Below are 12054 nucleotides of genomic sequence, written 5' to 3'. Positions count from 1 at the left end.
CTGATACCTCAAACTCTGCATGTTTGTGGACGTCCTCAGCTCGCTGTCTGTTCAGGATGAATTCAGCCTCGTTGGCAACGCGAACAATGTGGTCCTTCATGGCATGGCACAGCAGCCTTTAACATTGCATAGCAACAGACACTTTTTACAAATGCAATTTATGAGAGGAAATGTGAGAAATACAGTCAAAATTCAAACTCGATATTATTACAGCTGTTCTGTAAAGGCATCAGTAGTTTGTTAGAGAACATTAGTAAATAAACTGCATCACCAAGACCAAGAAACACACATTTCAAGTCATAGCTGAATTATACCAATATCTGACAAAGAGAGCATTAACTATAGAAATAAGAAGTCCCATATGCAGTTTGCTACAAGTCATGCAAAGAATACATGAAACCTGCCAGAAAGTTCTTTGGTCAGATGAGACCAAAGGGGTGAGAATATAGCCGACAAACACTGTAAATAATTGGGCTGATTTGTCTGTGTTGTGCCGCAACAGTGAAAGTCAGTGATTGAGCCTTCTGTACCATTAACAACAGAAGTCACCACTGAACCCTGTTCTGCACAGTTTTGTCTTTTGAAAGAAAAAAAGAAAAAATATTCAAAGAGCCCGCCTGGCGCCTGCATAACTGAGAAAGCTAATCTAGACTTTCCTGGGTAACAGCTTTTAACATTTAAATTGTACCATCTTAAAAAAAAAAAAAAACAACTTCAACAAATAAATTCACTGCGGATATGTTGGAAGATTACAACCTATTTCACACACCATTAGGCAAGTTTTGTTTTAATTAAAACAGATCTTGTTCTTCTCCAGAGCCTCACACAGATTTTACTATTGCCTTCTGTCCCCAAAGAGAGTCATTAATCTGGAGACTACAGTCATCAGCTGCTCTCGCCTCTTTAACTGTTGACAAGCACTCATTAACAGACAGGAGTTCACAGTTCAAAGAGAGAAGCTGACAACGTGAAGCTTTGTTTCGGAACCAAGAATAGATGAGAAAGTCAGTTGACAAGTTCCAGTTGGAGATGGAAAATAGATATCAGTTATCTACCAGGTATTTTTGCTACATGCACATAAAGAACAATAAAAAAGCAGAACACACAAAAAACTGAAAAAAAGGTGAAAGTGAAGATTTCACAACTAACGTTGTTTCTATGTTTGCTTGTAGCTTTGAAAAGGCAAAGGTGTTTTTTTATTGTTAATGTTTGTATTGATTTGTCACTGGCTGAAGTGCACTTCAGATCCCTGCATCTTATAAAATAGCTGCAGAAAGATGACATGCATGGATTAATTTTCCATTTACTACTGATATTTTTCAGTTACTATAAAACCTCTCACAAAAAAAACCTGCTGAAAAAGTTCCAGATCTGACTTTTTCAAATGGACATATTTGGATTATAAAATAACCATCTAACCCACCTATTTAAGGTGTATTTTCAGTGTTTGATATGAGCAGCTGCGTTATGAAGAAGAAAAAAAAAAAAAAAAAAAGAAAAAATCCCATCTACATGCGTAATGTGTCTTTGTACATACAGCAGGAACAACATCGGTGTCAGCCACGCCTTGTAAAGCAAACAGATTTACCAGCCGGGTCCTGCAGATCTGTCTAGTTAAGCAGGTTAGGTGGACACAGTCTAGTGTAAGACTGGAAAATTATGCGTCTGTCAGCAGCACCCTGGACAGCGCCGTGTGGCCCCACCAACTGAACTTCTTTGTTCTAGGGCCAGCAGGGGACAGGGAGAAACCTGCTCGGACCGAGCCTAGAGCCTGGGCATGCAGGAGGACGGGCCAGATGGGTCAACAGATGGACAAGGACGCTGAGCTGCCCCTGATCTGCTCAGAAAAACTCTGAGTCTGGCCACACCCAAACACGGAAAGAGAGGAGGAAGAAGAAATGAAGAGGTAGACAGCGCAAGAGATGCTCTGCAGTGTTGTTATTCGTAATTCAAGTAAAACAGCTTATTTGCCTTTAGTCCTCACTAAGAGATCAGAGATTTAGGGCTAAGCTACACTGCTCCACTTAGCTTAACGACCTCTTTATGTCTGCCAAGAAGAAAATGATAAACTGTACATTTTGATAATAAATGTCAACGTAAAACCGCTGCTGGGCTGTGTGATTTTGAAATGAATGGCTGAGTTACCTTCCTTCATTTATTAGCTCGATGAAAGCGAGGCCAGCATTCTTCTGAATGGAGTTCTGCCACTCCTGAAACAAACAGAGACAGTCATTCAAACCAGCATAATTGCATAATTACAATAAAGTAAAAGTCTACTATAAAGTCAAATCCTATAATGCTAAAGTAGATGATGAGGTACTATTTTGATCCACTATGTAACTAAATCTGTTTTTTTTTTTTTATGCATATTTCAAGTGTAATTTAGATTACATCCCATAGCTTGAAATTCAAGCGGGTAAAGAAAGCATCTAGTTGATATATCCTTCGAGGAAAAAAAAAAAAAAAAAAGTGATTTCTATAAAAAGTTGAAATTCTGCACCACATGTGAGGCAACATTTTCTTCCTCTGTGAAAAGATCTGTAAACACAGGAGAGATGTAATTGTGGGATGAAATTGTATCCTCTCGCTTAAATACAGCCATTTCCTCCGTCCCTTACAGTGACAGATTACTGAGCAGGCTCAGTGAGCCCTGAAGTGTGCTCCTGGAACGGATCCGAGCCACGGCCCGGCTGGAGTGCCAGCACTTGCCGTCTCACAACAGGCTCTGGAAATGATTAAAAAGCAGTTTGAGAGTGTGCCTTTCACTGTGGGAAACTCAGCTTTCCTGTAACCTTTTCTGAGGTGCAAATGAAAGAGAAAACAGAGAAGGCCGCGGTTCACGAAAGGGGAGGGGAGGGGGGAGAGAGGGGGGCAGGCGGAAAATAAAAAGAAAATCTTTGCGTTCCCAAAGGTTTTAAGCAAATACGTAATTCAAGAGTATCTGAAGATAAGAAGCTCTATTCATGCTCAGCATCACACCGAGTAATTTAATCGCCATAAACACTATACAATGAATATTTTTTTCCCCTAGCTATTTTTTGTGCTTTGCTATTTTGTCATGCTTAAATATTTTAGATCATTACAACACCTATATGCTATATTAGTATAACAAGAGTTGGTAGAAAATGCAATTTTCAAACAATTTCATATATTGAGGAAAAAAAAGAATTACCGGTAACCACAAACTTGGTCCTGTTTGAAGGGTATTGTCCACCTTTTTTTAACCATGACTTAATTCCTGCTTTTTGAAAAGGTGGCAATTAATAGAAACGGCCTGTTTAGGATCTTGGAACAGGACCTCAATTTGATTAAGTCCAAAGTTTGACTAGACCACTTCTAACTAACTTTGATTTTGTTTTCTTTGAGCCATTAGGAAGTAAACTCACTGGTGTGTTGTCCTGTCACATAACTCATGTGTATTTGAGCTTAAAGCCTTACACTGATGGCTGACTGTCTTTCAGCACTTTGTGGTAGAGATCAAAAATCCCCTTTGCATTACTGCAGTAATGTGTGGGCGATGATGAGATCATGAGTAAAAGTAGTACCAAACCATCCCAAATCCTAAGATTTGTGACTGTTGGTCTTTTGTTAATTTTCTGAAATGCTGTCAGTTTTTCTCCAGATGTAACATCTTCTAAAAATTCAGCTTTGTGTTTTTTTGCCTGAGAAATCTCCCATAGACGCCAGTTTTGCTGTTTTTTCCTATTTTTGAATAATGAACTCTGACCTTTACAGAGTAAAGTGAGGCTTGTAGTTTCTTCAGATGTTATTCTGGGTTCTATTATGACTTACTAGACTCATGGTAGTTTTGCCAGGACAGAAATTTCAGGAAAGGTTCTCCAGTTCTTAGTGAAAAGCGACTCTTACTGTGTTTCACTAAAGTTCCAACAATGGCCTAGTAGCTCTTTCCAGACTGATAGATGTTGCTGAATTAGTATCTCATCTGTTCCTAAATTCCTTTACATCAGAGCTTGAGGTGCTGCCTTTTGGGATCTTTTAGCCTAATTCATGCTGTTAGACTAGTTGTATTTATGCAACTTCCTGATTCCACAGGTCTGGTAGTAATTACGGGATGAGATGAAATTGAATTCAGATTTCCAAAGAATGTAGTTTAGAAAAAGGTGATTCACGATTTAAAAACAAGTGATTACAGCGTCACGCTTTTGCCCCTTAGTGAATGAAATCACTTGAAAACTACTTTTTCTACTGATCTATGTCTAAAATGAATGCTGGTGTGCACTTCTAAGCTATTTAAGTGTGGCAGGAAAACAAACCAGCAGAACTGTAAGTGGAGCAATTATTCGCAGATCTAAAATACAACAGATGCAAAACAGTGACAAACTCTTTACCCTGTCTGTACACGGTTAGCAGCCTTCCTTGTGTACATCAGAATAACTGACACTGACATTATTATGTATGGGCAAATGCTTTTGTGAACAGTTGTCGTGACTGACACATTCTGGTTCATGCAAGACTACACAGTCTGACCCCATGATGCTTTAAGTCAGCGATATGGTGCTGACAAACTGCTGAGCATCTGGGCTCCAAATGTTCTCCATGACCTCCTTTCTTCACATACAGTATCTGCCTAGAAGCGGGCTGTTGTTGATTTAGACAGGGATCATGTATGCCCAGTCGTCCAAGGTTTCCCTCTCGCCGCGCTCACGTGACAAAAATAAATACGGAAATGGAGGCAGATGTGACATTTGGGGAGATGCCAGGAAAGTGGCAGCAGGTCAGTGGAGGTAAGGCGTGAGCGAGTCAAATTTGCTATCTTGTCTAAGGAATGCATGTTGACAGCTGAGATAGCACTTCAGAGACTTTCTACTTTTTTTCTCTCCCTCTCTCTTCCTCTCTCTCTTTTACAAGAGAGAAAAACTCGCAATAGAGGCTGTCTTTGATTGCAGATATTTAAAAAAAAAAAAGTCCTCTGGTGCCCATTTGAAGTGAATCAGGGCTGACATGCTCCCCCTTAAAAAAAAAAAAAAAAAAGATGCAGCCCTTGCAGAGCCTGACCAGAATATGGCGCCTCTAATTAAACTTACTCTACAAAGAATATTTAAATCAGAAAATATACTAATAGTACAAAATTTAATAAAATTGCCAGCAATAAAGAACAATCATATTCTGGCATTACTAGGATATATTTTGCCATTCTTTGGTCTAAGCTTTGAGAAAAAAAACAAAATCGCCTAAAATCCCTAAACTCCCATCCCAGTAAACAGCTTTTAGGTCTTTAGAAGAATCACTCTCCTCCCACTTTCATCTTCCTGAAATTCAGCAGGGCTTTAAGTATTTGTGGTGTTTCAATCCAACCTGTCAGTATGTGGGAGCCTTTGCTTTTATCTGCTCAGCTTTTCACTGTTATAGTCTCCACATCTGGGGGCCTTCCATCAGTAAATCTCTGTGGCTCCACTCTAGAACCCCCCCAAACCCCTCTATATGTTTAAGCTGTTACAAAAAACAGAGCTGCTTGACCTTTTCATTCAGCTGCCCAGGCTGAGGAGAGACACACCGTGTCTGCAGACGAGGCCAGCCACGCCATGATTGCCATGATTAGTATGCATAAATAAGAAAAGGCAGATCATTAGCACTAATTTATTCATAAATCTGACAGTCCACAAAACAGAGAAGGACTAAAGGTCAGCTAAATGCCCTCCTGGCTGTCCTAAAACATTAAAGCTGAAATATGTAAGGAATGTGTCAAAGCTGGCATGTCGAGGAGGTGTCAGCCAACACTCAGACTGCATCAGAGAAACCTGCTGCGCTGTTTAAAAAATCACCTGAGATGATCCCAAAGATATTAATTAAGGGCCTTTTCCAAAGTCCTTTTGAGTCAATACAAGCCATCTCACCATGAAAAGTGTTCAAATTATTATGAAATGTTGTGCAACTGGTAAATGTTTGACAGTAAAAGATTTTTTTACTCCATCAAAAGCTGTAATCAAGTATTAACACAAATATTTGTTCAGGACTGTTTAGTTTCTTACACTTCAGGTGTTAAAATATGAGAAAAGGGTTATCTGGTTATCTGGTGCTTTCAATGATTTCCATAGCTTTTTATAGTCTTATATTCATCTGATTTTGTGTAGATCATCCATGCAGGTCTTCTGGAGAATGTTTTTAACCCAAAGTAAGAATATTCTGATTGCTCCCCTTACCTGTGGGAAAAACTTTTGTGAAGAACAAAGGCCAGTCAAGTCCAGCTCATTCTCTCTTCTGAATTTTTTATCTGACTTTTAGAAATTTGGAATATTTCTTCCTCATTTAAACTAATTTAAATTTTTGTTGCATTAGGTTAGTTTTGTAACAAATTTAAGTCATTTTATTTCCTACTCTTGTTTGGTTTTATGCCTTTGTTGAGTTAACCTTTTTGACTATATATATATATTTTTTCCTCTTTGTGATCTTAGCCATACCACTTATTAGGATTCTCTGTGCTTCTTAATTTTTATGTCTACCTCTAATATCCCTACGTCATTACCACAGCTGTATTTACTGTTTCTCCACATGTCAAGGTCTCTTCTGCTTCACTTTTTGTGGTAATTTTCTTGTTTGAGACTGAGTAAAGATTACTTGCCACACACATAATCACAAGCTGATAAACTGGAGTCAATGTCTTGCCAAATCACCCTTCAAAATGTAGAAAAAGCAGTGCATTTAACCAGCTAGCTTTCCCCTGAGTCACAGCCTAAAGAAGCAGAAAAAAATAGCCATTACAGCATTATTATTTTTCAATCATATTAGCTGCTAAGATAAGTAGATTGATTATGAACAGAGGAGAGTTAGGAGGTAATACCTCATCCCTAGTTGAAAGGCTGTAGACACCCAGCTATATAGTCCAGTTTCAAGGTCTCATGGTCTGATCAATATCTCAGCCTGGGTTTCATCCCCAGAGCCCCTAATGGCAGGAACCTCTGGAGCCTCAGTAATGCTATCTGTTTAAAAGGGGGGATGGACTCAGGCCCTTAACAGCATGCTGACGCTTTCATCTGCAATAAATCCTAGAGCTGGAAAGACAGCTCACCATAGATACTCCACAGACCAAGAAACATCACAAAAAGTAGCCCTTCAAAACCTATCACAAGAGCAACAATATTTCAGTTCTGGCTGCCCCATCTATGCACTTTTGCTTTTTTTTTTTTCAGGAAATCTTCTGAATAATAGCCTCCATATAACATAGGTTGAGCTCCCTGCTGCACGGCACTTTGGATTTTGGATGCCACGGAGCGAGCACAGTGGCGATCTACCTCCTCCAGTCTCAGGCCCTGCAGTCTGGATCCACAGAGAGGCACCAAGTAATGGCTTCCTTATGGGCTCCTGATGCAAGACTGATGGGCTGACAAAAGGTATGTTAAATATCTCCTGTTGTAACTGCTACATCAGGGCTCTGACCTTCTCTAAAACATGGGCTTAACAAGGGATTCAGAGGGTCAGCTCAGAGGTGATCAGTCACTTGCAGGGACATGAGGCGGGGCTCATTTTCTTAAAGGAAGGTTTGGGATTAGTGCTCCCGGGTGTAGCGAGAAAGTCATTGGGTTGTCAGAAAGCTGTATGTCTCTGATTGGCTTGGGCAGTTTGCTTGGAGAAAGCGAGCTAAAATGATATGCACGTGAAAGCTTAAGCTCCAAGATAAATAAGACAACTTGCACTACAAGGAAAAAAAAAAAGAGAAAAAAAAGAAAGGCTTTCAAGGGATGATGGGGGGAATATATACACACATATATATATATTTTTTTTACCTGAGAACAAAGAAGCATGACGAGCTCCACTACAGAGGTGCTTGACTTCATACATACGAGACCTATCAAGACAGCAGATGAAAAGAATAGATGTGAACCAGGAGTGTAGGCAGACGTGTTTCAAACAGAGAATCTTTGAGGATCAATATTTACTGTATTAGTTAAGACAGAAGATGGTGTCATAAAGATAAACAATGCAGCACAGACATTAAAATTTCACCTGGATCCGTCACCGGATCTGGCTCCAAACTCTTAGCTGTGTTTCCAATTTGCTATTAAACTGTTTAAGCAACATCTGCAACAGATAAGCATTCTTCACACGACCACATCTACATTTACACATTCCGCACGCTCACAGCAGACATTCACGGCTTCTTCCCCCAGCCTCCGTCCTGCAGACGGTGAGCCACCGAAGCAGACAACTCTAATGAAACATGGACAGGTGTGAAAAGCTCATTTGTAGAAACGGCGCCTGCAACTGGCTTTATATTCTGCGCCTTTCTGCTGCACCTGGAGAGAATCATGAGAGGTGCAATCAGCAGTGAAAGTAACTCTCAAGGACTAATTAAAGATGAGGCAGACTAAAACTCAATATTGTACCCGTGCTTTGGTTCAAAAGATGGGGTTGGGGTGATAAAAGAGACTACAAAGCCTTGCAAAAGTGTCCATATCCCTTGAACATTTTCACAGTTTGTTACAGCCAAAGCTTTAGAGTCTGTTACCAATTTTCTGTAAAAAGTAGAACAGAGTTTTCAAGTGGAAGGAAAGTGATGGATGGCTTTAAAAACACCTATTGCAAAAAAAAAAAAAACATTTGCATTTGCTTTCAATCCCCATCACTGCCATCCCCCTAAATAAAAATCCACTGTAACCAATTACCAAAAGAAGTCACTTTATTAATAATATATTTTCTGAGTAAACGCAACTGTGAAAGCCTCAGATGTCTACGCAAGAACGTTATGGAGGAAAAAGCACCATGAAACATCAGACTGGGCAGAGCAAAACATCAGACTGGGGAGAGAAAAGGTTGTGAACAAGTTTAAAGCAGGGCTACATTATGTAACATAATATTAGGTTCCGTCCATCATCCAAAAATGGAAAGAGTATGGCACAACTGCAAACCTACCAGGACATGGCCACCCACGTAAACCGACAGACCGGGCAGAGAGAGCATTAACCAGAAAACACGCCAAGAAGCCTGTGGCGGCTCTAAAGGAGCCGAGGAGACCCACATCTCAAGTGGGCGAATCTGTCGACACGACAACTGAAAGAAGAAAGCCGTTACTGAAAGAAAGCCATAAAAAGTCCTGTTTGCAATTTTGCACCAGTAATGCAGGGAAGACAGAAAATGAGGTTGAGACTAAAATCTTTTGGCATTTTTGGGCCATTTTTGGGCTACATGCTAAATTGTATGTGTGACACATAGCTTTTTTTTTGTCTTTATGTAACTCACTCTGCATAAACCTGAGAATGGGATGGAAATTCATGTTCCAGAACAACAAAACTCTCTAAAAATCACAGCAAGAACTACAATGGAAGAATTTTGATCAAAGTATTTTCATGTACTGGAATGGTCCAGTCAAAGTTCAGAGGGGGATACAATTGAGAATCTGTGTCACGTCTTGAGAATTGCTGTTACAAACTCTCTCCTTCAATATGATTGGGTCCTGGTTAACATACAAGAGCATATTTTGGGTCTCTAGATGTGAAAAAATGGTAGAAATATACCCAAAATTATTTGCAGCTGCAATTACAGTTTTAAAAGCGGTCCTAAAAAGAACTTAGTTCAGTTGGGCTAAACACATATACATACCACACTAACAAGTTGTATTTCTTTCTTTCCATTTCACAATTATGCAATGTTTTCCGTTAGTATTTCACCCATCATCCAAACATATTATTGTTGTTGTAACACGGCAAATTGTGAAATACAAAATCAAGGTGTACGAATACATTTGCAAGGCACTCGATTCTTAGCTTCACTTTTGCAATTGCAAAATATTTAGGAACTGTTTGGACTTCATTGTGCTTAAGTTGAATAAGTGCAAGGTAAAAAATCTGATAAAAAATAATCTGCCTCGCAAAAAAGGACATTAAAGTTTAAACTACATGTAAATTTAAATATCCAAAAGGGCTAATCTGTGTCGGCTAAGTGGAAAATAAAGTAGAAGAAAAAAAGAGAGAGTAGCACTGCAATGACACTTTACATCCTCGAAAACTCCTTTTGAAATTTTTTTGCAGTTGAAGATGCTAAATTAATACGGAGTTAAAGTTTCCTATGAATACAGTCGCTTTTAATACGAAAAAATAGCAAAATAAAAACGGATTGATCATTTAGAGGTGTCTTTTTCTTGTTCCGTTTAACAGCGGAAACTACCCAAAGGAACATATTGCAAGTACTCTAAGAGGAAGTGACCCTTCTCTTGTACATGGAGTGCCACGTTTGACCCCTTGTTATAGCAGTGACATGCGAGCCATAAGTCAGTCCGGCCTGACAAGGGAGTCAGGTGGCCGACTGACCCTGGCCTTGTGCTGGTAGACAAACTAAATGCATTCTATTTAAACACTCCCTGCCAGTCCTTTCCTGTAAACAGCGCAGGGTTGAGGCACGGGTGAATGTGGCATTGTGGGGTGATGTGGCGGCAGGCTGGGCCACTCAAGGGACAGCGAGAAGCAGGCGGCAGGCATCACAACAGCAGCAGTGTTCGTGCACAGCCCTTACCCACCAACTCCAAGTGTGAAGCTCTTAGTGCACTCAACATAATTGCTGCAGTGACCACGCATCTGAAAAGGGGGTGAAGGAACAGGGTGAGGGAACGGGGCACAGGGGGCACAGGAGGGCTTGACCCAAGGCAATCAAAAGAGTGATGGATGGGCGGTAATTACTGGTAAATGGAGCGCCTTTGCACTGCAGCACAGTATTTCAACTGTGTGCCTGGGAAGGTCCAGGAAGAAAAGTAGAGAGAGAAACAGAAAGTACAAAATCAGCGTGAGCACAAACAGACCGCGGCGAATTCACTCAGAGGTGGCTCACAACACAGCTAAGCGTTCTGTAAGCGTCCAAGTGTAAGTGTGTGCTTCTTATTTCAGACAACGTTGTTTTAATCCAGAACAGAAAGTGCTTTTCAGAGACTCAGACAGGGTTAAACATGTCTGGTGAAGAGCGCAGAGGACCCAGCTGTCTATCTACGACCTTGTTTGTGGGGTTACAGTCTGCAGCCCGAGATCAGCCTTGGTTTGTCAGCTTGGTCAGTCTGCTGACAGACTGTGAGTGAAAGGGTAACAGACATATTCACACTTGTCAAGGCTTTGCTACCTGAGTTTTCTTTCCTCCCTCTTGACATTGAGCAAGAAGCCTCAGCCAAACGTCAATCCAAGACATCTTCTCAACGTGTTTGCGGTGCAACCATGTTGTGCGAGAGTAAAACGTCTGGTTGGTGCAATCTTTGAAATGAGGTTTGGTTCGGTAAAGGGGATTACTTTTCGATTTTCGGAGTCAACAACAAACTGAAATAAAAAAAAATACAGATTTAAAAAAAAAATCATAGAAATATTTTAATTTATGATTTAGATAAAGCACACATGCTTTGTCAAAGGAATTCTAAAAACGTCAAGAGAGCGCACTGTTTCAGTGGGCTTCACTCCACTGCATCTACTGCTGAGAGCACGAGTGGTTTAAGTTTACTTCTACGAGAAAACAGCTTGAAAATGAAATATAATCAAAACTTATTTTGGCTTGTAAGTTAAAAGGCAAAAAAAAAAAAAAAAAAAAGTCCACAAATATAATTTGCACTGTGCACACCCAGGCAAACATTTTGCAGACGGAGTGTCGCACATGTGCATGCCGACTGAAGTGCCATCGTGATCTTGTGAATGCAAGCCAAAGCCTGGGGAGCAGCGTGTAAACGCTCTCTCATACGAGTTCATGAGGTTAGGCACAGAAAGTTCCGACGTGATTTCAAGCTAAAGCTGCCGTGAAATGGCATAGATGTGTTTTTTTTTCTGTGTAATTTTGCAGTGAACAACTGAAACTGAAGGTTAGGGACAATTGAAAATTGTTGAGATACCTTCAAATCCGTAAGCATTACGCACACAAAAAGCTAAATATTTTCATTCATAATGTTTAAAGTTTATTTAATGACTTGCCAGAAAATATATGACATACGTTTTCAATGGTTGGATGTAGCACAGAGCAACACAGCACCACAGGCTTTCCCCAACCTGTTGCTGCATACTGGTCAGCTGGCTGAAAGGAAGCTCATACATTCAAATTCGGCTGTTAGGAAAATTTTCCACACGCATAACTCACAGT

General features: G+C 40.2%; 1 protein-coding gene across 6 annotated transcripts in view; it reads right to left on the bottom strand.

The window, feature by feature from the left end:
* nbeab (neurobeachin b) overlaps positions 1-12054 on the bottom strand; it is a 220153-nt gene that overhangs the window by 93081 nt on the left and 115018 nt on the right. For all 6 annotated transcript variants that reach the window (XM_081614411.1, XM_008426293.3, XM_008426301.3 and 3 more), the window contains 3 exons: positions 7743-7804; positions 2146-2210; positions 8-116 (listed from right to left, as the gene is read on the bottom strand). In XM_081614411.1, the coding sequence (XP_081470537.1) occupies positions 8-116; positions 2146-2210; positions 7743-7804 (236 nt within the window). The remainder of the gene's footprint in view (positions 1-7; positions 117-2145; positions 2211-7742; positions 7805-12054) is intronic.

The sequence above is a fragment of the Poecilia reticulata genome, chromosome 13 (genome assembly GCF_904066995.2).
Source record: "Poecilia reticulata chromosome 13, P_reticulata-male-v2, whole genome shotgun sequence".
NCBI lineage: Eukaryota > Metazoa > Chordata > Actinopteri > Cyprinodontiformes > Poeciliidae > Poecilia > Poecilia reticulata.
This window is presented reverse-complemented; position numbering and strand designations above follow the sequence as displayed.